Source organism: Berghia stephanieae, chromosome 11 (assembly GCF_034508935.2).
Source record: "Berghia stephanieae isolate SIO BIC M18660-M18661 chromosome 11, UCSD_Bste_1.3, whole genome shotgun sequence".
Taxonomy (NCBI): domain Eukaryota; kingdom Metazoa; phylum Mollusca; class Gastropoda; order Nudibranchia; family Aeolidiidae; genus Berghia; species Berghia stephanieae.
The window spans coordinates 29,018,175-29,044,061 of NC_088370.1; the positions used below are offsets into that span (position 1 = coordinate 29,018,175).

The window sequence follows — 25,887 nt, forward strand, 5'->3', positions numbered from 1 at the left end:
AAATAGACTCGAGACATTCTGTCTTCCCGTACAGAAATAACCTCAAAACGAAAAGATGCCACTAATAAACAAGATTAATTTCTTATCCCGTTAACCTATCTTAATATACCTATCTGGTCACAAATTCTCACCGCAACTAAATCTAGTCATGAAACTATTTTTAACTTGATAAATTAGTACAATTTTGTCCTAGTTGGGAATACCACAAGTTGACAAAATTATTATCTACCAAACAATAAAATATTTCTCATCATACTAGCAAAGAATTTGTGAACAATGACGTCAGCAGTCTACATAATTTGCATATGGCGTAATGGCTACCTTTTGTGGTTTTCGTAAGCCAATGGAAAATAAAGTTGGATGTGTTTACTTTTATCTAATTACTGTTTTTAACTTATCTTTACGGGCGAGGAGAGGGGGGAGGGGTTACGTAGAGACCGAGTGGTTATGGCATTGCATTGTGACCCGGAATGTTCCTTGTTCAAGCATAGCCATCTTTAACTTAAGCCTGACACCAGAACCTATAAGACTTGTACTTTGACGTCATTTTTTAGGTTTATGTAGCGTCTAGTGAGTTGTCGTTAGTTGAGCTCAGGGAAACAAGTAGTAGGAGTTTCGTATGGCTACAACTCCACGTTGTTTCGCTTCACCCAATCAGCAAAAGCACTGTCCGCCTCATGAACCAGTTGGTAGCCGCCTGGGGGTGCTGTTGCGGGACACTTCAAAATGATGTGGTCCATATCTTGGCAAGGGTCATCGCATGCTGGGCATTTTGGAGATGATGCATAACCCCATCGATGCAAGTCTGAGGCTTTTCTACCATGCCTAGATCTTATTCTGTTGCATGTTGACCATTTTTTTCTGGTAAGAGTATGGAAACCAGGCAGTGGTATGTTCGTTGGTTCTTCAATAATTTCACTAGCCTTTGGTGGTTTTTGTTTCCATTCCTCTCGCCAGGCCTCCTCTAGGTCGAAATTGTCATTTCTGGTATTGTAATAGGGTTTCCTTCATTTGAGGCGAGCTGTTTTAGGGGCCGACTCTATTATTTCTTTGAGTGGAGTCAGAATTGAGTTATTATCCAGGCGTTTGAACTGTTTTTGACATGCTGATTCTCGACGTAGGTGAGGTGGGGCGATTGCGCTCATAACAGCGAGCTATGGGGTTGGTGTTGATTTGAGGGTGCCTGAGACGGTTCTCAGGGAAACAAGTGATTCCATTAGTTGAACTATTGAATACAACTCACGATTTGTTTTCTTTTGTGGCCAGAGACTTGTCTTTTGACATCATTTTTTGGTCAGTGTCAGGCTATAATTTAACCATGGCTACGGTCCAAGCCCCGCTTTCGACACTTTCGTGTATTCCCTTGCGCAAGATTGTCCATTCTCACTTTGCTGACTTTGGACAGAGTATATATATATATATATATATATATATGTATATATATATATATATGTGTGTGTGTGTGTGTGTGTGTGTGTGTGTGTGTGTGTGTGTGTAACCTTGAGCGTTTATTGTCTTGTTACTACAGTTTAGTGAGAATTACTCATAAACACGGATGGCAGAAAACAATAACAAAGACCCGAGTGACGTCAACTTCATTCCAGACGGGTCTATCTATAGATAGAATGAAGTTGACGTCACTCGGGTCTTTGTTATTGTTTTTGCCATCCACGTTTATGAGCAATTCTCACTTAAATGTATTATCCAGACTATAAAAGTTCATGGTTACACCGAGTTTTGTGTGTGTTGGTCCGTTAAACTTCCAGGTGGCAATGTTGTGAGATTCTTAGCCAAGCGCATACTATCTATTGATTGTGCGTGACGTCATTTTGGTTGATCTTTGTTGTCCGCTGAAGCTGGATTTTGAGTTCGAAACGTTTTGTATTCTTCGCGAAGTCCCAGGTTTGAGAGTTTTTTCCAAGATGAGGGTAATTTAAATTGATCGATATTTGATGAAGGACGAGTTTTCTGGCCAAATTTTTAAATATGGTTTGATTTCTTTCCTGTGTACGGCAGCACTGTGTGGAAAAAACTATCAACCTGCCATCGACGGAAGGAGGGAGCTTAACATTGCCATGGCTTCGACCAACTTAACCTTGTCATATTATGATCTTTGACCCCGATGTTTATTATTATGACAGTTTATAGTGATGACGTCAACAAAGAAGTTGACAAACTGTTGACTTTGTTTTATCTTAACTTGACACGTGAATGGTCTGGTCGGAGCGTTCCATTTCTGTTAGCTTATCGCCTGACCGTGGACTTCGTGAGCTCATCGCCTGACCGTGGCCTTCATAAGCTTATAGACTGACCGTAGCCTTCGTAAGCTTATAGACTGACCGTAGCCTTCATAAGCTTATAGACTGACCGTAGCCTTCGTAAGCTAAAAGCCTGACCGTGGACTTCGTAAACTCATCGCCTGACCGTGGACTTCGTGAGCTCATAGCCTGACCGTGGCCTTCGTAAGCTCATCGCCTGACCGTCGACTTCGTGAGCTCATATCCTGACCGTGGCCTTCGTGAGCTCATAGCCTGACCGTGGACTTCGTGAGCTCATAGCCTGACCGTGGACTTTGTAAGCTCATAGCCTGACCGTGGACTTCGTGAGCTCATAGCCTGACCGTGGCCTTCGTGAGCTCATAGCCTGACCGCGGACTTCGTAAACTCATCGCCTGACCGTGGACTTTGTGAGATCATCGCCTGACCGTGGACTTCGTAAACTCATCGCCTGACCGTGGCCTTCATAAACTTATAGCCTGACCATAGCCTTCGTAAGCTTATAGACTGACCGTAGCCTTCGTAAGCTTAAAGCGTGGCCGTAGCCTTCGTAAGCTCATAGCCTGACCGAAGCCTTCGTATGCTTAAAGACTGACCGTGGCCTTCATACGCTTATAGATAGAATGCGCTTGGCCAAGGAGTTCACAACATTGCCATCCGGAAGTATAACGGACCAACACACAAACTCTGTGTAACCATGAACTTTTATAGTCTGGTTAATACAGTTTAGTGAGAACAACTCACAAACGCGGATGGCAAAAACAATAACAAAGGCCTGAGTGACGTCATCTGCATACTATCAATAGACTGACCGTGGCCTTCGTAAGCTCATAGCCAGACCGTGGCCTTCGAAAGCTCATAGCCTGGCCTTAGCCTTCGTAAGCTTATAGCATGACAGTAGATTCGTAAGCTTATAGCCTCACCGTGGCCTGAATTAAGTGAGAACTATTCATTAAAAAATGGCTGCTGGCAATAAACAATAATAAAGAGTTAGATGACGTCAATTTCGTTCCTTCTATATTATGAGACTTGTATGTAGTTAGGTGGTAAACCGAGGCGAGGGGTCAAAACTATGTGTGTTGTCAGATTGGGGCATTCTCATTGTTTCTATTCTCGTCTCGCAAAAGTTCACAAGGTACAAATCTCTGCCGTTCTCGGCCAGAAGAAGAAAATAAACCGCTATTTGAAATTTTGGCCAGAAAACTCGTCCTTCAAATATTGATCGATCAAAATGACTGTCATCTAATCGAATACTCCCAAACATGGGACTGGATGACGTCCCAGGTTTGAGAGCATTTTCCAAGATAAGGGTCATTTCAATCGAACGATAATATGTGAAGGACGAGATTTATGGCCAAAATTTTACACACTTGGTATTTCAGAGTGCGGCAGGACTAAGTTATTTTCCACAGATCTCGCTGTTGTTTTGTCCGACAAAAATGCAGTTAATCTTACATCATAATTTCTAACACTCCGCCACTCTACCTGATCCCTGAATGTTAGGTCAGAATTCTACATTCCGTGAGGTCAAGAGGTATAACACTCAATGACACTGAGCTTCCAGAGGACAGAAATACAGTGCGGGGAGAAGGGGGGTGGGGGGATATTGAGTTTACGCAATGAAAGAAGACTCAAAAGGGTCCAAAACATAGAAAGCTAGGTATGTAGCTTAAGGATATAGCCAGTGTCGTGTTGCTATTGGTTGGTTTGGTGTCAGACACCACCTCTACTTTCTTTACTTTTTAAATATCGGAAATAGAAATATCTATTGTTTTTTTTCATTTATTATTTTTTTTAAACTTATAGATAGTATCCGCTTGGCTAAGAGGCCCATAAAATTGCCATCCGGAAGTATAACGGACCAAATCACAAAAATATGCGTAACCATAAGCTTTTATAGATAGTATGCAGATGACGTCACTCAGGCCTTTGTTATTGTTTTTGCCATCCGCGTTTGTGAGTTGTTCTCACTAAACTGTATTAACCAAACTATAAACGTTCATGGTTACACAGAGTTTGTGTGTTGGTCCGTTATACTTCCGGATGGCAATGTTGTGAACTCATTGGCCAAGCGCATTCTATCTATAGACTGGTCAATACAATTTAGTGAGAATTACTCATAAACGTGGATGGCAAAAAAACAATAACAAAGACCAGAGTGGCGTCATCTTTGAACTATCTAAACAAGTTTAAGTTTTTATTCCTGATCGTGGCACCACCGATTACTGTGTCGACACCATGCCGCTGAGTTATAGCGTGGCCATCGTAAACGTGTAGCCTGACACCGACCAAACTTTACGTCAAAAGACAAGTCTTTGGCCACAAAAGAAAACAAATCGTGAGTTGTATTCAATAGATAGAATGCGCTTGGCTGAGGAGTTCACAACATTGCCATCCGGAAGTATAACGGACCAACACACAAACTCTGTGTAACCATGAACTTTTATAGTATGGTTAATACAGTGTAGTGAGAACAACTCACAAACGCGGATGGCAAAAACAATAACAAAGGCCTGAGTGACGTCATCTGCATACTATCTATAGTTCAACCAATGGGACCACTGGTTTCCTTGAGCTCTACTAACAACTCACCAGACGTTATACGAACCTTTAAAATGACGTCAAACTATAAGTCTCAAAGGGTTTTAGTGTCAGGCTATAAGTTAACGGACATATTTACAGAAAAAAACTGAATTGAAAAGATTGTACTTACGGGTAAAGTTGGTGGGAAGAAAAGAAGAGGAAGACAGAGGCAGATTACATTGACAATCTGAAACAGATGGATTGGTGGAGGAGGAACAGGAATCGAGCTATTGAGAAGATCTGAGGACAGATATGGTTGGAGGGACATGATCGCCGATGTCTGCAACAGGCCTGGCACTTGATGATGATGATGATGATGATGATGATGATGATGATGATGATGATGATGATGATGATGATGATGATAAGATAACGATGGCTATGGTTAAAGCCAGATCCAAGGCAGTGAATACGACTTGATTCTACATCAGATGAGCTTAAATTAATAAATTGAGATTTATATAGCGCAATATCCACTAAATGTGCTCAAAGCGCTTTACAGGGGGTCAATGGTCAACAGCAACATTTAACATGTAGGACGAGACATGCCGCCTGTTAGGCGATATTATAATTTTTCGGACAAAGACAACGCTGTTAACGGCCAGGTACTCATTTTACACCTGAGTACGGTGAGAGAATGTGAGCAGAGAGTCTTTTCAATGTTGTTGTTGATGCCGGGTTTTTTTTTTGTTTGTTTGTTTTGTGTGTGTGTGTGTTTTTTTTTTTTACGATAACTACTATGTGCATCTTGCTTGAGTGTGTCTATGTCAATATTGTATTGTTATAAATGTGTAACCAAATGACAAATTGCCACTTTTTTGGGGACAATAAAGATATATCATTATTATTATTTCCAAGGACTCAACTATGCGCCGAGATGGATGTAAAATCTGCGTATTTAAATGCTCCAATTGATGAAGAAGTTCAGATGGATCAAAACCGGAAGGGTTTTTAAAAAATTGTTTCAGTATGACAGCTAACGGACCTCTAGTATCCTGGAAATCTAGGAAACGACCCAGTGTTGCTCTGTCCTCGTGTGAGGCAGAGTCTTGGCACTTGCGTCAGCGGTGCAAGAAAGTCTTTACTTAAACCAATTATTGAAAGACATTGATAAGAAGTAGATATCATTCTGACACTACTTTGATTTTTTTGAAGAGTATACAATTAGTTGTTGAGTTGAGCTTTTATATAGCGCAATTTCCACTAAACGTGCTCAAAGTGCTTTAAAATGGGTTCCTGGCCAACAGCAACATGAAGGACGGGACATGTCGCCTGTTGGGCGATATTACAATTTTTTAGGACAGAGACAACGCTGTTAACGGCCAGGCACTCGTTTTACACATGAGTAAGGTGAGAGAATGTGAGTAAAGAGTCTTTTCCAAGGAATCAACTATGCGCCGAGCAAGGCTCGAACCCAGGACCTTCCGATCCGAAAGCGAGTATCATACCACAAGACCACATCATAGCCGCATCAGCAGTGCAAGAAGTCTTTACTTAAACCAATTATTGAAAGACATTGATAGAAAGTATCATTCTGACACTAGATACTTTGATTTTTTTTCGAAGGGTACAATTAATTGCTGGAGCGAATAGTCAAGTACAGAGACAGAGGTCTAATCAGATAGACATAAAGTTCCATTTTGTTTACTCAGAGATGAAAAATGGAAAATTTGACCCAAGGTACTGCCCAACTTCAGACATTTTGGCAGACATTATGACAAAACCATCCACCGAATTCAAATTACAAATATTCAAGTCCTTGATTTTTGGCTAAGCTGATGGTGATAGTACTAACTTGTGTTTATTTTTTTTAAAATAAAATAAATAAAATTCCCTTTATTCATCCCATAGGGGGGGGGGATTTTTTTTCCTCTAGGGTCAGGTGTGAAATGAGTACCTGGTCGTTAACAGCGTTGCCTTTGACCGAAAAAAATGTAGTATCACCTAACAGGCGTCATGTCCCGCCCTACATGTTAAATGTTGCTGTTGACCTGGGACCCCTTGTAAAGCGCTTTGAGGATAGTGGATATTGCGCTATTTAAAGCTCTTTTTTTTTCCTATTCTAAGAGAAGATTGAAATAATCCAGGCGTCAGCCTCAGTGCAGCGCTGAAAATTTAAATGGAGCGAGGTGACTTGCTCAAGGTTACACAGCGCAGCGACAGGGGATCGAACTCGGCACCTTCCGGGCACGAAGCACAAACCTTACCGCTGGGCATTTATGATGATGTAAAATTGATTCTGACACTATTTTACTAAAAGGTTATCAAATTATGTTTTAAATCTAACATGATATTTTTTTATATATTGTTAAAACGTTTTTGTTTTAAACTCGACGTACAAAATTATTTGTTGAAAACTAACTGTGTAAAAATTTTTTTTGAAATTGTGTTTAATCTGGATCCTTATTATTTTTTTTTGTAAGAGTTTTAGAATTTCTTCAGCAATATGTAAACAAGCGGTCCATCTTTATTTATTTATTTTTTGTTTTGTTTTGTTTTGTTTGTTTTTTTTTTTTGTTTTTTTTTTTGGGGGGGGGGGGGGGTTTGGGGGGGGGGGGGTTTAAAAGAGAAAAACTCTATTTCTATAAACAAGTGGTCCATTTTTACTATTATTTTTTTGTTTGTTTGTTTTTTGTTTGTTCGTTTTGTTTTTGTTGTTTTTTTGTTTTTTTTTTTTGTTTTTTGTTTTTTTAAAGAGAAATACTATATTTACAAAACGGATAGTTAGTAAAATTGCATTTAGCCCATTAGGTTTAAACGGTGTAATGTAAAGGTTAGAATTACTGCGATCAAGTGGGGGGTGAGAGACATATTTTAATATATTTCTTTATTATCATGAACTTATTATTCTGGTCAAAGAGAAATAACTATGTATATGTATATTTAGAGAAATAATATAATGGGTTATTTCCCTTAGACCACTGTCGGGGAAGGGGGGGGGTGGTTGTTTTTTTTTACTTGTTCTGTAACTCTTTTATAATGAAGGGTAAATGGAAGTCATTCATATTGTCCCTTCTCCCCAACAACCATAAATCTATGCCAACAACTCAAGCAAGAATTATTGTTTGGATAGCTTTATGTTTTATAGAAAAATATCCTTCTCGTTGTTTTGTCTTCATCATGAACTCAACAGGTAGCTATAATTTTGTGAAACTAATCACTAGCATGCTGTCTAAAAATAATAACAAAGAACTGAATGACGTTATTTTTGTTCCCTCTATTGACACTCGGCGCTGAGTGAATTTACTCACAACATTCCACTCGCCGGATTTAACGTACCAACACACAAACCTATGTGGAGCCTTGACGGTTTATTGTCTGATTAATACAATTTACTGAGAAGTACTCGTGAAAATGGCTACCTAAAGACAATCACAAAGAGCTGAGTGACATCGATTTCGTTCTGTCTATATCAACTAGACTATAAACGTTCAAGGTTACACTTAGTTTTGTGTGTTGGTCCGTTATACTTCCGGATGGCAATGTTATGAGATTCTTAGCCATGCGCATACTATCTATAAATAGAACGAAGATGACGTCACGCAGGTCTTTGTGAGTGTTATTTTTTGCCATCCCGCTTTATGAGGAACGCTCACTTAACTGTATTATCCAGACTATAGATAGTTTGAAGTTGACGTTACTCATGTCGCTGTTATTGGTTTTTGCCATCCGCGTTTTTTTAGTAATGTTCACTAAACTGTATTAAACTGACTTTAAAAGGTCATGGTTACACAGAGTTTTGTGTGTTGGTCCGTTATACTTCCGGATGGCAATCTTGTTAGCTTCTCAGACAAGCGCATACTATCTAAAAAAGTACATGGTTACACATAGTTTTTTGTGTTGGTCCGTTATACTTCCGGATGGCAATGTTATGAGCTTCTTCGCCAAGCGCATACTATCTATAAACGTTCAAAGTTACACATAATTCTGTGTGTTGGTTGATAAGTCGGCTGGCGCAAGATACGAGTTTTTTTGGATAAGCGTATCGCATCAATACCTGTGACCCATAATCAACTATAGATAGTTCGAAGATGACGTCACCAGGTCTTTGTTATTGTTTTTTGCCATCCGCGTTTATGAGTAATTCTCACTTCACTGTATTAACCTGACTATAAACGTTCATTGATACACACAGTTTTGTGTGTTTGTCCGTTGTACTTCCGGATGGCAATGTTATGAGCTTCCTCGCATATAAATAGAACGAAAATGACGTCACTCGGGGCTTTGTTATTGATTTTTGCCATCCATGTTTACTGCATACACAGACAATATATACGTTCAAGGTGAGACAGAGTTCTGTGTGTTGGTTTGTTATATTTCCGGATGGCAATGTTGTGAGCTTCTTGGCCAGCCAAGCGCATACTATCTGTATTCTCATCACCGGTTAAAAACACTAAAAAAGCAGACAAACAAACACAAACAAACCAAAACTGAAACACGGTTTAAGATGTTTCCCTCACTTGCTTTTATTCCAAAGGTCAAAGTTCACAAATTGCACAGTCAATCTGAATTGGTTGATTGTTATTTATTTATAGATGAAGGGACTGGAAAAATAAGCTGAAGTTTAATCAAGAGTAAGAGACTATGCGATAGTTTTAGCGTGTGAAAAAATTTGGCAAACATACATACAGACATACGTACACATACACACACAAAAACACACTGACAGAGAAAGACCGCTCTCTCTCTCTCTCACACACACAGACACACAAAGACACACACACACACACACACACACACACACACACACATTCGCACACAAAGACACGTTCACGCAGAGATGATAGGAAAATCAATTTCATTCCGAAGAAAAAAATGAAACAGGACTGATTGACTGACCCCCCGTCGGCAAAGGATCACAGGCCACGCTTCCCAAACAAGAACAGAAAGCTAGATGGATGAAGATATCAGATGATAGATAGAACGGTAAACACGAAACTGTGCTGACTCATTGACGAAACTCAATGATTTTTTATTTTGTTTTTGTTTTGTTTTGTTTTGTTTTTATGTCTATTTTTGACTAGAAAAAAAAAAAACTTTTGATTCCAATATCGATCGATTCAAATGACCTTGAACTTGTCACAAGGCCTCTAGCCTGAGAGTTCTAAGACGTATTGTGTCTTAGACGTGATTAATAACATTGTGAAATCAAGTTTAAGCTTAGATTTTATAAACTAAAAAAGATAACGTGGACGTTTCGGGTTTCCCCTTTATCAATAATTCAGAAAAGTGAGTGTTGATAATAACAAGAAATGAAGTGAATAGGAAAGTGTCAGAAGACAACAAAACGAGAAAAAAAAATAATTTTGCGGCGGTGATGGGGGCTCGAACCAGCGACCTTACTGGTTCGACAACTGTCTTGATCAACAAATATACCCGAAAAGTCTACATTATCTGTTTTTAATAAATATCCAATCGTTTGACAGCCAACAAATCGTGTGATTGTTGATGACTCGGTTGGACGAAAACCTCAATAGTTTAGATCGCTCCCATTGAGTGGCCGTCAAATATCATTCAGATTTAGATTGAGCTTACGTTCAATTTCATATTGTTACTTTTTTTATTTCTTCGAGCTTCGAGCAGCAACATGTTCAGTTAGTCGACGTGACATGTTGAGAACCATTTTCATCCATCGATATTTGTGTCAGTGCGTGGCATAATCAGTCGGAAGGTGAAAATTTGGATTTGCATTTATTTATTTATTTATTCATTTATTTATTTATTTATTTATTTATTTATTGCATTTTCTGAAAGAATATGCTCACCTGAGCGTTTTAATCTTTATTTGAAATGAATCGGGTGGTTTTTTTCATGAAGTTATGGTCAGATGTATGGGAAAGGTATCCAGGAACTTTGATCAAATTTCATACTTTTTCAACTTGACTAGTTGTAAAAAATATTTAGAAGTGAAATTAAGCTTTGATACTTCATAAAGATGTACAAAAAGGGTTGATTTAATTAATCAGTTGTGACAAGAACTCATTTTTTATTTTTAAAAATTGCTCTTCTAACTAAACTTGGCAATATCTCAGTTCAAACCTTTTCACCATCCGATTGATTATGTCATTCACTGTAACATTTATTGAATCAAACGATTTCTGGCAATATAAACAGGAATAATAATTTGAGTCAGATTGGAGAGTGGAATTTGACCAGCTAACTGCCGTACTCTGGAAAAACAGATATTTAAAAATTTGGCCAGAAAACTCATCCTTCAAATACCGGTCTATTTAAATTATCTTCATCTTGGAAAAAAAATTCAAACCTGGTCTTAGGGATTTCCACAAAGTTCCAGATTTGAGAGTTTTTGCCTAAACTTGAGCTTTCATATAGCGCAATATCCACTAAACGTGCTCAAAGTCAAAGCGCTTTACAAAGGATCCCTGATCAACAGCAACGCGTAACATAATATAGAACGAGACATGACGCCTGTTAGGCGATATTACATTTTTTTTCCGACAGAGACAATGCTGTTAACGGACAGGTACTCATTTTACACCTGAGTATGATGATAGAATGTGAGTAAAAAGATTTTTTTCCAGCTCTGCGCTGAACCCAGAACCTTCCGATCCGAAAGCGAGTGTCATGCCACAAGACCACATAGCCGCCAAGATGGGGAAGGGGGGGCGGGGGGGGGGTCAGTCAACTCTCTCCTTACTTAGTACCAGCTATTTTCAGAATTTTACCCGAAATGTCATGCTCAACCAACACAAAAGTAGATTTTTCAAACAGAATAGTAACGAGTATATTCTATATTTTGTTCAGAAAAAATGAGCCCTAAACAGGGTCGTGGCTATAGGGAATGAGATAAGCGGAAGAGTAGCGTCCCTTGATTGGACGTCACCCATAGTCTGTGACGTTACCGGCGGAAAAGTTATTTGAGAGAGAACGTCATGTTGGTTGTGCGCATGCGTCTCTCGTCCTCGCCCCCATCTTTTAAAACTGGATTACAGCATTAAACAAAAACAAAAATTAAACTGAGAAATGGTATATATACCGCCTGTTACTTATTAGAGTTATTCTTTTCTTTAATTTTTTTTTCTTTCTTTCTTTTGTATTTATATAATATAGCATGTTTTTAGTCTTCTGATTCTGGGCACAACCTTATACCGTAAGCATGCCACGCTACAACACAGTGTCCCGTTTTTTTAGCTATAACTTATAACAAAATGAAATTGGAATACGAAAATAAATTGTTGGTTGCATCGTAACGAATGTGACGAATAATTTTCCTATGTTTGGTAAGGAGAAGGAAGGTTCTAGCCAATTTCATTTAATCCCTGTTTTGTTTTGTTTTGTTTTTTCAAGAGTACGGCGTTTTACTGGTCAAGTGATTTGAGCTAAGCTCTTACTTTTCCATCCCCACTTCACGTGCATTCTGCATACTGGTGTATCTACTCTGAAATACGGATTTTAACATAAATTTTGGCCAGAAAACTCGACCCACAAATTATATAGAGCGATTAAAATGACTCTCTCGTCTTGCCAAAAACTTTCAAATCTGAGTCTTTGTTTGGACTTCCACAAATTCATAGCCAGGTTTGAGGGGTTTTGGCAAGCTGGGGATCCTATGGGACAGCGTGGCTCAGCGGTATGGTCTTTGCCGCGTTGTGTGGCCTTGAGCAAGTCACCTAGTCTTAGCTCACTTTGCGGCGCTGCACTGCGGCTGACGCCTGGGTTATTCCAGTATTCCCTTGGAATAGACCCTACAGAAAAATTTCCCCTTAGGGATGAATAAAGGGAATTTATTATTATTTATTTTAATCCGTCTATATTTAAAGGACGAGTTTTCTGGCCAATTTTTTTAAAAAGTCGTGTCGTTGTTTTCAAATCACTGCAGCTTATCATGTCCCTCATGGTTAAAATGAAACACATCGGTGTCCAATAGGTAACTGCCGACGTGCACAAAATATGCAGGTCTGACAGCCGAACCCACTTATGGGCCTAGTTTAACATTGTTATAATGGACGATATTTTGCGTCATTTTTATTAAAAATTCCCATTACAATGGGCCTCATAGGACTTGGGTTATCTGACCTGCATATAAGTGCACGTCGGTAATTACGTATGCGTCAAACGTGGTCAAATCGAATGTGTTTCAGTTGTAAACGATCATGCTCATCGGTTCTCTGTAATGTCGGCGCTCAGCCCGGTATCCCAACCGGTTCGTGGTAATGGCTACAGCACAACCATCTCCAAAGACTTCGGGTCTCTTTGCGGACAAGGGCATTGCTGACACTGGTGGTTGGAGAATTCTGTGGGATGAGGAGAAGAAAAAGTAGAATCAAAACCGATCAACAACTAAAAAAAAATCGGATCACGAACTTTTAACGCAATATAATTGGATTTAATAGTCTGATTATGTCACGTCCGCCCGGCAACGAGCAGCTCTTGGTTCTAAACAAAGAAAATCGGTATTTTTTATTCTTCATGCTGGCTAGAACTTTTTCAAATGTCTTGTGATCAGAATGTAATATAAAAGTCAAAACATGGTCAGATATATAATGTTTTCCTCCTCTGGATACACTTTAATGCTCGTTGGAGAAGTATTTCGTAAGGGCGACCGCCATTGTTCCGATAGTTTGAACCAGTTACTAAGTTACTTTGCGTCATTACAAGGGAATTGACGTCACGTCTGTTGAGACCTATTTTTATGTCTTCATGCAATTGAAGGGCAAAATATGAGGCTGTGTGATCTTGTAGTATGACACTCGCTTTCGGATCGGAAGGTCCTGCGTTCGAGCCTCGTTCGACGCATAGTTGAGTCCTTGGAAAAGTCTCTTTACTCACATTCTCTCACCGTACTCAGATGTAAAATGAGTACCTAGCCGTTGACAGCGTTGTCTCTGTCGGAAAAAAAGTGTAATATCGCCTAACAGGCGTCATGTCTCGTTCTACATGTTACCTGTTGCTGTTAGTCAGGGATACTTTGTAAAGCGCTTTGAGTACATAATTAAGTGGATATTGTGTTATATAAAAGCTCTAGCTTACAATAAAAGATTGGCGTCCTCCATCATTTTTCTATTTTAAAATATTATTAGATCACCTTCGTGTGTTAATACCAATACGAGGAATAACTAACGTGTTATTATGGGAATGCGTTTTTCACCGATTCTGTCCAACACAGTGAATACATAATATTATTGATCTTTTTATGTTTTTTTAGTATTGTATTTATGTTTGTATTGTTTTATTTGTTGTTGGCTGAAGAAGGGTTTTGAGCCCGAAACGTTCCGTATTTGGTATTTCGTTCTTTTTTTTAAAGCTGTAATATTCCTTTTTGTTTATTCATCATCATCATCATTGCCTTTTTCACCCTGGGTCAGGGTATAGGCCACAGACAAACAGTTTCCATCCTTCTCTATCCTGAGCTAACTTTTTTTTATCTCATTCCAGGTCTTACAACTTCTCTGTTTATCAGCTTCTTTAATTCTTCTCCGTGTTCCTCGTGGCCTTCCCCTTGATCTTCTGCCCTGAGGGTTCCAGTCCAATACTTTCTTTTTTATAGTGGAGTCATTCTTTCTAAGCGTGTCTCCATCGTCTTCTTCCTATTTCCTATTACTTTTTAATAAAAACGGCACATGCAGTCATGTGACAATAAATACCGTTTGAGAAATGTTACAGGCGTTAGGAAATTACATGGATTAGAGCACACTATAGATATTGTGCGCTTGGCTAAGTAACTCAAAAATTGTCATCCGGAAGTATAACGGACCAATACACACAAAAAACTATGTGTAACCTTGAACTTTTATAGTCTGGTTACTGGGTGAGGTTCCCGGTTTCCTATAGATAGTATGCAGATGACGTCACTCAGGCCTTTGTTATTGTTTTTGCCACCCGCGTTTGTGAGTTGTTCTCACTAAACTGTATTAACCAGACTATAAAAGTTCATGGTTACACAGAGTTTGTGTGTTGGTCCGTTATACTTCCGGATGGCAATGTTGTGAACTCCTTGGCCAAGCGCATTCTATCTATAGATAATATGCAGATGACGTCACTCAGGCCTTTGTTATTGTTTTTGCCATCCGCATTTGTGAGTTGTTCTCACTAAACTGTATTAACCAGACTATAAAAGTTCATGGTTACACAGAGTTTGTGTGTTGGTCCGTTATACTTCCGGATGGCAATGTTGTGAACTCCTTGGCCAAGTGCATTCTATCTATAGTGGGCAGGGAGGTACTTGGTCTGTTTTCTATCCCCCTGTATCTGTTTTCCAATTAATTGCTTTCTGGCTTTGTCTTGGAATGAGATTACTTGGTTTTGTCCTTACCCTGGCCGAGGTCTTTGGCTGGTAGGGAAACAGTCGAATGTATAGTTATAGTTTTGGGAGATGATATTTCTTTTCTTGTAAATCATCTTTCTGTTATGTACTGGGTTTTTTTTTCATTCTTAATATAATGATTTGTAAACATTTAATGGGAACTTGTCCTGGTGTCTGGGTGAGACTTTTAGGTGATCTCACACTGATATTGTAGCAATGACTATCCCGCACAAATCTTTGGGCCTCTTTTTCGCTCACGAAGTGCCCGAATTCGCGTCAAAATATGGGACGAAGCCGTTTCGTATATGCTATTTTAAAATATTAATTACGACGCTGGTTATCGATGAATATGACTGAAAGTTGGCACACAGTTAGGAAAAAAGTCATTTTAGATTATATCAAGCGACAAAACTCGTGCGATTACCAGAAGACTGTTAAAAATATATTTTTACTCTTTGGAGTAAAATATTTCTAAACCTACCGGGCGTGGAGGTTTTGTCGCTGACAAGGTAATACATGAACATTTCTTCTTTTTGGTTGTAAAATTTCTTATGAATATGACGAGTACTTTTCCCGTATTTTACAAAACACCATCCTAATTTGCTCTTCAGGTTTCAATCTTTTAATCCATTTATTACGCAAGATACAACCAAAGTTCGAAAAAAAATGCCGAAAAAGCGTCCCATATTTTCGCGTTTTTTTCCTCTTTGCGGGTCATCCAAATAAATGACACATTTGAAACTGCAGAACTTGTTTATTTATGAATGGATTTTCAAAATTCAAAAACATTTTTACTCAGTGGAGATAGGGCTTTGATTTTAGACAAAAATTTTCCTCAAAAAGAGAAAAAATTTTTTTCATAGTCATTGCTAGATATTGTGTGTGCTCTTGGAATCTACATCTGTTCCGAATTTGAATCACTCCCCCTTGTCATACTTTTTTCTCAAGTCCTTCTAATTGTACATCTAGAATGTTTTTCTTCCTTTTTACTGGCGCTGATATCAACTAAATGTGTCGCAAGCGCCGTAAAACCGTTAACAGCAAACAAAAGTCTGGTTAAAACAGTGTAGTGAGAATTACTCATAAACATGGATGGCAAAAAAAACACTGACAAAGACCTTAGCGACGTCAACCTCGTTCTATCTATAGTGTGCGCTTGGCTAAGAAACTCAAAAACTTGCCATTCGGAAGTATGACTGAGCAATCCACAAAACTATGTGTAACCATGAACTTTTATAGTCTGGTTAAAACAGTGTAGTGAGAATTACTCATAAACATGGATGGCAAAAAACACTAACAAAGACCTTAGCGACGTCAACTTCGTTCTATCTATACAGAAGTACTAAAATTTACGAACATGTGCCTCCTCCGGTTGATTCTTTGCATGAAATGATTCAACAAAATGCCATCGCTCTGAGTGCTGAGAGAAAGCAAACCAGATGTCAATACGCTTCAACAGTCGTAACGTCACTTCCCTCGTAATGATGCATGGTAACTTAGTAACTGGCTCTAAACTATCGGAACAATGGCGGACGCCCTTATGAAATATTTCTCCGACCGACGAGCATAAAAGCGTATGCAGAGGAGAAAAAAACATTATAAATCTGATCATGTTTTGACTTTTACACATTCTGATCACAAGACATATGAATAGTTCTATCCAGCATGAAGAATAAAAAGTACAGCAGAATGTCTTTGTTTAGAACCACGATGGCCGCCGTTGCTGGGCAATTGCGATAGGAGAAAGTGCCGAAGGCTTGGCCATAAATTTAGAAAATAATAATTCAAAAATTAAGCTCTATATAGAGCAATGTCAACTAAAAGTGCCCAAAGCGCTTTACAAAGGACTGTATCCGGCTGGTGGATGGTTTGAGCATTTTAACTAAGCCGATAGCATCAATATCATTATACTGACAATGATTGTGAGTTTGCTGTCGATTTATTCATAACTGGGTGGGGGCAGGGAGGTACTGCTGTGTCTTCTATCACCCTATATCTGGTTTTCAACTTGCTTTCTGTCTTTGTCTTGGAATGTGATGGTTTTGTCCTGGCCCTGGCCGGATACCCTGGCTGAGAGGACACAGTCAAATGTATAGATAGTTTTGGAAGATGATTCTTTTTCCTTGTAAATCATCTCTCTTTATGCACTGTATTGGTTTTTTTTAAATATTATATATTATGTATAAACATTTGAGTGTGTTCCGCTTAGTGGGGACCTGTGCGTGTGTCTGGATGAGACTTTTAGGTGATCTCAAATTAAGTACTTTGATAGTGTGCTCTTGGAATCTGCATCTGTTTCCTATATGAACCAATTCCCCTTTGTCTTACCTTTTCTTGAGTGCTTTAATTGTAATTCTAGCACTTTTTACCATCTCATTTTCTTCATTTTTACTGGCACTGATATTACCTTAATGTGTTGCAAGTGCCTTAAATCCTTTAAAAAAAAACAACAAAAATACAAAAAACGATTCAGTCATACCTTGGGTCCGCCCATCTTTTCTTTCTACCGACGTAAACAAACGGATTCTCCGATGGCAACAGACTGAGGGTCTCTCTGTTCCCAGGGAGCAGAAGTTCATACTTGGGGTCACAGAAGGGAATGGGTACCCCTGTGAGAACGGTTAGAAATGGTCGTTAAATTTAAAGTAGTCTTTTTTTAAACAAATTATGTTAATGATGATTATCATAGTAGTAGTAGTAGTAGTAGTAGTAGTAGTAGTGGTAGTAGTAGTAGTAGTAGTAGTAGTAGTAGTAGTAGTAAGTAGTAGTAGTAGAGTAGTAGTAGTAGTAGTAGTAGTAGTAGTAGCAGTGTAGTAAGTGGTAGTAGTAGTAGTAGTAGTAGTAGTAGTAGTAGTAGTAGTAGTAGTAGTAGTAGTAGTAGTCGTAGTCGTAGTAGTAGTAGTAGTAGTAGTAGTAGTAGTAGTAGTAGTAGTAGTGGTAGTAGTAGTAGTAGTAGTAGTAGTAGTAGTAGTAGTAGTAGTAGTAGTGGTGGTGGTGGTAGTTGTAGTAGTAGTAGTAGTGGTGGTAGTTGTAGTAGTAGTAGTAGTGGTGGTAGTTGTAGTAGTAGTAGTAGTAGTAGTGGTGGTTGTAGTAGTAGTAGTAGTAGTAGTAGTGGTGGTAGTTGTAGTAGTAGTAGTGGTGGTGGTAGTTGTAGTAGTAGTAGTAGTAGTAGTAGTAGTGGTGGTAGTTGTAGTAGTAGTAGTAGTGGTGGTAGTTGTAGTAGTAGTAGTAGTGGTGGTGGTAGTTGTAGTAGTAGTAGTAGTAGTGGTGGTAGTAGTAGTAGTAGTAGTAGTAGTAGTAGTAGTAGTAGTGGTGGTAGTTGTAGTAGTAGTAGTAGTGGTGGTAGTTGTAGTAGTAGTAGTAGTAGTAGTAGTAGTAGTAGTAGTAGTAGTAGTAGTAGTAGTAGTAGTAGTAGTAGTAGTAGTAGTAGTAGTAGTAGTAGTAGTGGTGGTAGTTGTAGTAGTAGTAGTAGTAGTGGTGGTAGTTGTAGTAGTAGTAGTAGTGGTGGTAGTTGTAGTAGTAGTAGTAGTGGTGGTGGTAGTAGTAGTAGTAGTAGTGGTGGTAGTTGTAGTAGTAGTAGTAGTGGTGGTAGTTGTAGTAGTAGTAGTAGTAGTAGTGGTGGTAGTAGTAGTAGTAGTAGTAGTAGTACTAGTAGTAGTAGTAGTAGTAGTAGTAGTAGTAGTAGTAGTTGTGGTGGTAGTTGTAGTAGTAGTAGTAGTGGTGGTAGTTGTAGTAGTAGTAGTAGTAGTGGTGGTAGTTGTAGTAGTAGTAGTAGAAGTAGTAGTGGTGGTAGTTGTAGTAGTAGTAGTAGTAGTAGTAGTAGTAGTAGTAGTAGTAGTAGTAGTAGTAGTAGCAGTGTCCTACATAATGGGCAATTAATTTGATCATTTATATGGCGTAATATCCACTAAATGTGCTCAAAGCACTGTACATGGGTACCCTAGCCAACAGCAACTCTTAACATGGAGAATGAGATATTACATCTGTTCGGCGATATTTTATTTGTTTCGAGGGACAACGATATTAAAGACCAGGTGCCCATTGAGTATTGTAAGAGAATGGGAGTAATAGCCTTTACTAAGGACTCAACAATGCGCCGCTGGGAGAGGGACTCGAACCCAAGACTACATAGACTCACTACATGCCGATTAACCAGTTAACTCAGAAAAGTGAGTGGAGCAGGCACTTATGTTGGTAACAACAAGATATGAAGTGAGTAGAAAAGTGCCAGAAGACAATAGAGAATAAAATTTTTTCGCGGCGGTGGTGGGGTTTGAACCTGCGACCTTATTGGTACGACAACTCCGCCTGGCAGGTGAGAGCGTGGCTCTACCGTGTGAGCTATCCACGAACACAAAAAATATTCGTTTCAAACCCAAGTCATTTCTAGATCCCTCTCTCACCCACTTCTGAGACCGCTGATTCGTTCGCCCACCACCATCGCGAAGTAAGTATTTTGACCAGCAGTTAAGCTTAATAGCCAATATTCTCAACACAAACAAATAACATAGAAACGATTGAGACATTGAGTATGCTCCGGTGTATGGGGTGAATTTTTAATTCAGAAAAGTGAGTGGAGCAGGCACTTATGTTGGTAACAACAAGATATGAAGTTAGGGTGGGCGAACGAATCAGCGGTCTCAGAAGTGGGTGAGAGAGGGATCTAGAAATGACTTGGGTTTGAAACGAATATTTTTTGTGTTCGTGGATAGCTCACACGGTAGAGCCACGCTCTCACCTGCCAGGCGGAGTTGTCGTGCCAATAAGGTCGCAGGTTCAAACCCCACCACCGCCGCGAAAAAAAATTTTTATTCTCTATTGTCTTCTGGCACTTTTCTACTCACTTCATATCTTGTTGTTACCAACATAAGTGCCTGCTCCACTCACTTTTCTGAATTAAAAATTCACCCCATACACCGGAGCATACTCAGTGTCTCAATCGTTTCTATGTTATTTGTTTGTGTTGAGAATATTGGCTATTAAGCTTAACTGCTGGTCAAAATACTTACTTCGCGATGGTGGTGGGCGAACGAATCAGCGGTCTCAGAAGTGGGTGAGAGAGGGATCTAGAAATGACTTGGGTTTGAAACGAATATTTTTTGTGTTCGTGGATAGCTCACACGGTAGAGCCACGCTCTCACCTGCCAGGCGGAGTTGTCGTACCAATAAGGTCGCAGGTTCAAACCCCACCACCGCCGCGAAAAATTTTTATTCTCTATTGTCTTCTGGCACTTTTCTACTCACTTCATATCTTGTTGTAACCAGTTAACTGCCGTCCTCTGGAAAAACACCAGTTTTTAAATTTTGCCAGAAAACTCGTCCTTCAAATATTAGGTCATTTAGATAGATCGATATTTGAAGTCCGAGTGTCTTTCCAGGACAACTGCCTAATACTTTTATAATATGGTGGTAAAGGTTTTGATAAAGAATTAGAGTAACCCCCCCCCCCCACCACCACCACCACTACCACACACACACACACTCTCTCTCTCTCTCTCTCTCTCTCTCTCTCTCTCTCTCTCTCTCCCTCTCTCTCTCATGCAAACACACTAAAGTGGCGTATTCTATAAAGCGTCGGAAATTGAAAGAGAGAGCGGAGTTCAATTTGCCACAATGGTGATCAAATTAATATCAAAATGATGTAGCGCCAGCCTATCTCTCTGGGCTTCATGAATTATATACACCTGCTAGATCGCTCCATCCCAAAATGAACGACTGATTGATGTTCCCGTGTGTAAAATAGCTCTTGCGGCTATGTGGTCTAGTGGTAGGACACTCGCTTTCGGATCGGAAGGTCCTGGGTTCGAGCCTCGCTCGGCGCATAGTTGATTCCTTGGAAAAGACTCTTTACTCACATTCTCTCACCGTACTCAGGTGTAAAATGAGTACCTGGCCGTTAACAGCGTTGACTTTGTCCGAAAAATTTTAATATCGACTAACGACGGCATGTCCCGTTCTACATGTTAAATGTTGCTGTTGGCCAATGACCTTTTGTAAAGCGCTTTGAGCACATTTAGTGGATATTGCGCTTTTCTGAAAAAGCGTTATCTTTCTATGCCCTAAAGTTGGAACGAATTAGATAAAGAAATAAAAGACGCCCCGTGCTCAGTAATTATAGGAAACGTTTGAAAACATTCCTTTTCTGGCAGGCTTTTGAGTAGTGATCGTGTAGCTCCTTAGCGCGCTTTGTGGATTCCGCGCGCTGTACAAATTGTATTTTTTTTTTAACTTGAGCGTTTACAAAGCGGAATATCGCTCTAAGCGCTTTGCAAAGGGTCCCTGACCAATAGCAACACGTAACATGTAGAACGAGACATGACCCCCGTTGGGCGATATAACAATTATTTTTTTCCGACAGAGACTACGCTGTCAATAGCCAGGTATTCATTTTACACCTTAGTACGATGAGAGAATGTGAGTAAAGAGTCTTTACAAAGGACTCAACTTTGCGCCGAGTGAGGCTCGAACCCAGGACCTTCCGATCCGAAAGCGAGTGTCATACCACAAGACCGCATAGCTGCACAATGATTACATTAAATTACAATATATATTATTACAGTACATAAAGGTCATCCTTACCTTTCCAGTTGTCTGCCGTCAATAAGTAATGTCTGGGTTCCATGATATCTCTATGTGGCTGTGGAGGACAGCTTCGTTTGATGACCTCTGATTCGCAGATGGCACTCGATGGTACGCGGGGTTCCACATCGTGAGGGTGGACTGGATATTGTGTCGTACAATATTCGATTCCTCCTTTATAAACGCTTTCTCTAATTGGAAGCATGATTTGAAGCTGTTGCTGATGAAGGTTTTGACGATACTGTTGATTGTGTACTTTTTGCAGTTGTCTCTGAATTTGTTGATGGCGATTTTGAAAATATTGGGCACTATGATCCGTTGCGCTAGCCTCGGGGTGATTTAGTTGTCTCGGACAGTGGCATTGAGGATGGGGAATGTGTTGTGAATATTGGTGATAATGGTGTTGAAAATTATTTGCAGGAAATTGAAATGATTCAAAATTTTGCTGGGCAAACATAGGAAGGATCTGGTGACTTCCAAGTGTGTCCTGGTGCGATGGACAGCATTGACGTTTTCTCAGTTCCTCTAAATATGACTGTTGTATTTGCTGTGTGTATATCTCGTGCAGGAACCGTTTTCCTCGGTAAAAAAGATGTTCAGGCTGTAGTTCTTCTAGTCTCTGCCACGTTGCTCTCCGATAGTCTTTTACACCACCAGCATCAAACTTGTCTCTCGTGGACGATGACATAAGCTCTGGAGGACGGCAGAAAGAAGTTTGATTCGTAGAGGTTGTGGTGGGAGCAGCATTTTATAAGCAACATCAGTAGCATTAGCAGCAACAGCAGCAGCATTAGTAGTGGTAATAGTAGAAGTAGTAGTAGTAGTAGTAGAAGAAGAAGAGGTGTTAGCAGCATTAGTAGTGGTGGAGGTCGTGGTCGCACACGCAGCTTCAACAGTAGTTCAGGAGTTGTAGAAATTTCGCGAAACATTATTGTTAACATTTTCAACATTGTCATAAATAAAAAATAACTCATTGATGCGGCGCTCTGTACGAGATGGTGGTGCCATTAAAACATTCCGTGCTTCCGTATATCGGGTCCAGGATCGCGTGACAATAGTCCCCGTATTCGTTGAATCCACTCTCTGTCGCCACTTTCGCATTCAACGCCCACCTCCGTGTCAGCACCTCCATGACCTTGGCCTGTGCCCCTCTTTGTTGAACGACCAACGGTTTATTATCTTTCTTGGTTTCCTTTGCTTTGACCTTCGCCTTACGGATTGGTCTCTTCCCGTGGGATTGCCGGAACTCCGGACCGTACTGGCATTGGTACTGCGTACACCAGTAATCTCCACCGTTACTAGACAGAGACAAAAGGTAGAAAAGAAGAATGTCAAGAAAGGCACCAGTTGTGGTCAGAGAAACACTTTTAGAGAATACAGTAGAGCACGATTATATAGAACAGAAAAGTGAGGGAACCAAGGCACTTATATTGATAATAACAAGAAATGAAGTGAATAAGAAAGTGTCAGCAGACAACAGAGAATAAACACTTTGCGGCGGCGTTGGGATTCGAATCCGGCCAGGCGGATTTGTCGTACGAGTAAGGTCACGGGGTCGAACCCCCATCGCCACCGCGAATTTTATTATCTGATGTCTTCTGGCACTTTCGTACTCACTTCATTTCTTGTGATTATATAAAACAACCTTAATAAGAAAAATAAGTGTTAGTCGGATCAGAAGTTCTGAGAAAATGATAAGAGTAGGAATGGAGAATTGACATACTGCGTTCGTTTACATACCATGCACCAATTCATTAGTTTTAATCATGTTCGTTATAAGAGTGTTCTACTGAATATCAGAAATAAGAAAGGTATTGCTTCAAAGTAGTAGAAACTTAACTAACTCGTATTTAGAATTATCATCAAAAGTAACGTAAATTGTAAAGGACTTGTATTGTACCAAGGGGAGGTGGGGGGGGGGAGCAAATCGAAATTCATTGAAAATTCATTCAAAATTTGGTCCGATTGGTAAAATAATCTCATTTGGTCACTGTTTAACTCTCTCCTTACCGGAATTTTTTTAGGATTTTTCCGATAACTTCACACCCAAACCAACACAAAAAATAGATTATTTTTTTTCACTCAAAGAGGAAAAGCAATAGGTTCTTGCTATGCATAACGTTTTTAGCAAAACAAGGCCAACAACACAATTTTAAACTTTTGTAACAAGCACTTTTCTTGAAATGTTGCGATGTACAAAAGAAATCAGAGCGAGAATAACGTTGGTTGTATCGTACCGAATGTGATGATATGCATGTGGTTGGTATGGAGAGGGTTAAAATTTGATGTCTAAATTATGTCAAAAGAATACCTTCCTACCAACACAATTATCTGGAAGAATTTTCCCAAATGTTGAAAAGGATACTTTTATCCTCACAATATACCTTATGAACAAAATAAAAATTCCAATAGTTCTAAAAGGTGTATTTTTAATCAACATGAAAGTGATAATAATGAGTCATTTATCATATAAAATGTCTTAATGTACATGCAAGCTGATACATGACTTCAGAATTTAAGGTTATTTTGCTATAATGTTATAGTTGAAATAACATTGTATCAGTTCATTGTACTATTCTGCAAAACTTTCTACTTATCCGTAATTGTTGTCATCGCTATGCTGTGAAGTGCTAGAGTGCATAATCTACAACTCTGATATCAATCATCTTTAAAGAAATAACCTCAGCATAGATTTAGATCGCGTGAAACACAATTCATTACCGCCTGCCACGATTGTGTAAATAGTCAAACCGTAAAGAACAGAATTTGACGATATATTACTTGACTTTTCTAAGGCTTTTGACAAGGTCGACCATAAAAGCCTATTGTTTAAGATAAAGCCCTACGAAATCCAAGAAACAATTTAAATTAAAGAGTGTTTCCTCATAAACAAGACCTCAAAAAGTGGCGCTAAAGAGAAAGGAATCCAAGCCATCATTTGTTACATCTGATGTCCCGCAAGGAACTGTACTCGGACTCCTGTTATTTCTTATATGCATAGACGATATTATGGCAGAAATGGCTAAACGATGGAACGCAACTAAGTATATTCTTGAAATTATGCAATCCTACTACAGGACGACCATAATAATATGTTGCAAATTTGGGAGAAAAGATGGAAAAGGGAATTCCATCCTCAAAAGTATCAGGAAATTCAATTAACTAACAAACTAAAAAAAAAACATCAAGACTGAATATATCATCTACAATGCAATACTTCAACGCACCAATAATGCAAAATATCTGGATGTGACCTTTTAAGAAACCTAAAAGAAACATTTCCAATAAAGTCAATCAGTCTGATTCTTTTTGAGTTATGATAATTTTATTGTATCTTTTCCAATGCCTTTCAACGACACATCTAGAGTACAGTGGTAAAACGCCACATTTTCATTTGACCAGAAATGCTTTATGTTAGATAACCTTCAGAGTGTGAACTTTGAATAAGGCGCTTGTCTTTCTCAGAGAAATTGGCATTTCAAGATAATAATAATAATGATAATAATAATAATAATAATAATAATAATAATAATAATAATAATAATAATAATAATAATAATAATAATAATAATATATTTGTATAGCGACTGTCTCATACAATATAGCTCTAGGCCCTCAATATCCATGGCATTCAATAAATCAACAAAAGTTAGTCCTGTTGCTTGCGGACAATTCGTGACAAATATTTCCCTGCCGTCTCTCCGGATTTTAATTAATGAAGAGGCCGAGTGGTTAAGGCATTGCGCTGTGATCCGGAAGGTCCCGGGTTTGAACCCCACTATAGCTACTTTCGTGTATTTTCCTTGGGCAAGATTATTAACCCCCAATTTGCTCACTTGGACAACATGGGTGATTCCTGTTGACATCAGACATCCTGTTTGATGGATTATCTATATTCCTTCGTGGAATGTCTTGACGACGGTATCTTATGATGCCGTAGTGTAAGGGCGTAATTTTTTTTATTCATGTTTTTATTGTTTTTGTTATTGGCTGCAGAAGAGTTTTAAGCCAAAACGTTCCGTGTTTGGCATTTTTTTTTTTTTCAACGCTGGTAAATTCATTCTTGTTCATTGCTTTTTACAGTCCACATCTCCTAACAGCTTAAGTATCACTTTAACCCTAAACCCATTTCTTTAAGTGTTTATAGATAGTATGCGCTTGGCTAAGAAGCTCACAACATTGTCA

At 39.1% G+C, this 25,887-nt stretch overlaps 1 protein-coding gene across 5 annotated transcripts in view; it reads right to left on the reverse strand.

The window, feature by feature from the left end:
* Positions 1-10,548: 10,548 nt before the first annotated feature.
* LOC144956479 (uncharacterized) overlaps positions 10,549-25,887 on the reverse strand; it is a 19,826-nt gene continuing 4,487 nt past the window's right edge. For 2 of the 5 annotated variants that reach the window (XM_078887008.1, XM_078887009.1), the window contains 3 exons: positions 21,703-23,000; positions 17,603-17,732; positions 11,882-13,114 (listed from right to left, as the gene is read on the reverse strand). In XM_078887008.1, the coding sequence (XP_078743134.1) occupies positions 12,958-13,114; positions 17,603-17,732; positions 21,703-22,390 (975 nt within the window). In that variant the 5' untranslated portion in view covers positions 22,391-23,000 and the 3' untranslated portion in view covers positions 11,882-12,957. Of the gene's footprint in view, positions 13,115-17,602; positions 17,733-21,702; positions 23,001-25,887 lie in introns of all 5 variants that reach the window. The other 3 variants (XM_078887006.1, XM_078887010.1, XM_078887007.1) reach the window with 3 other exon arrangements.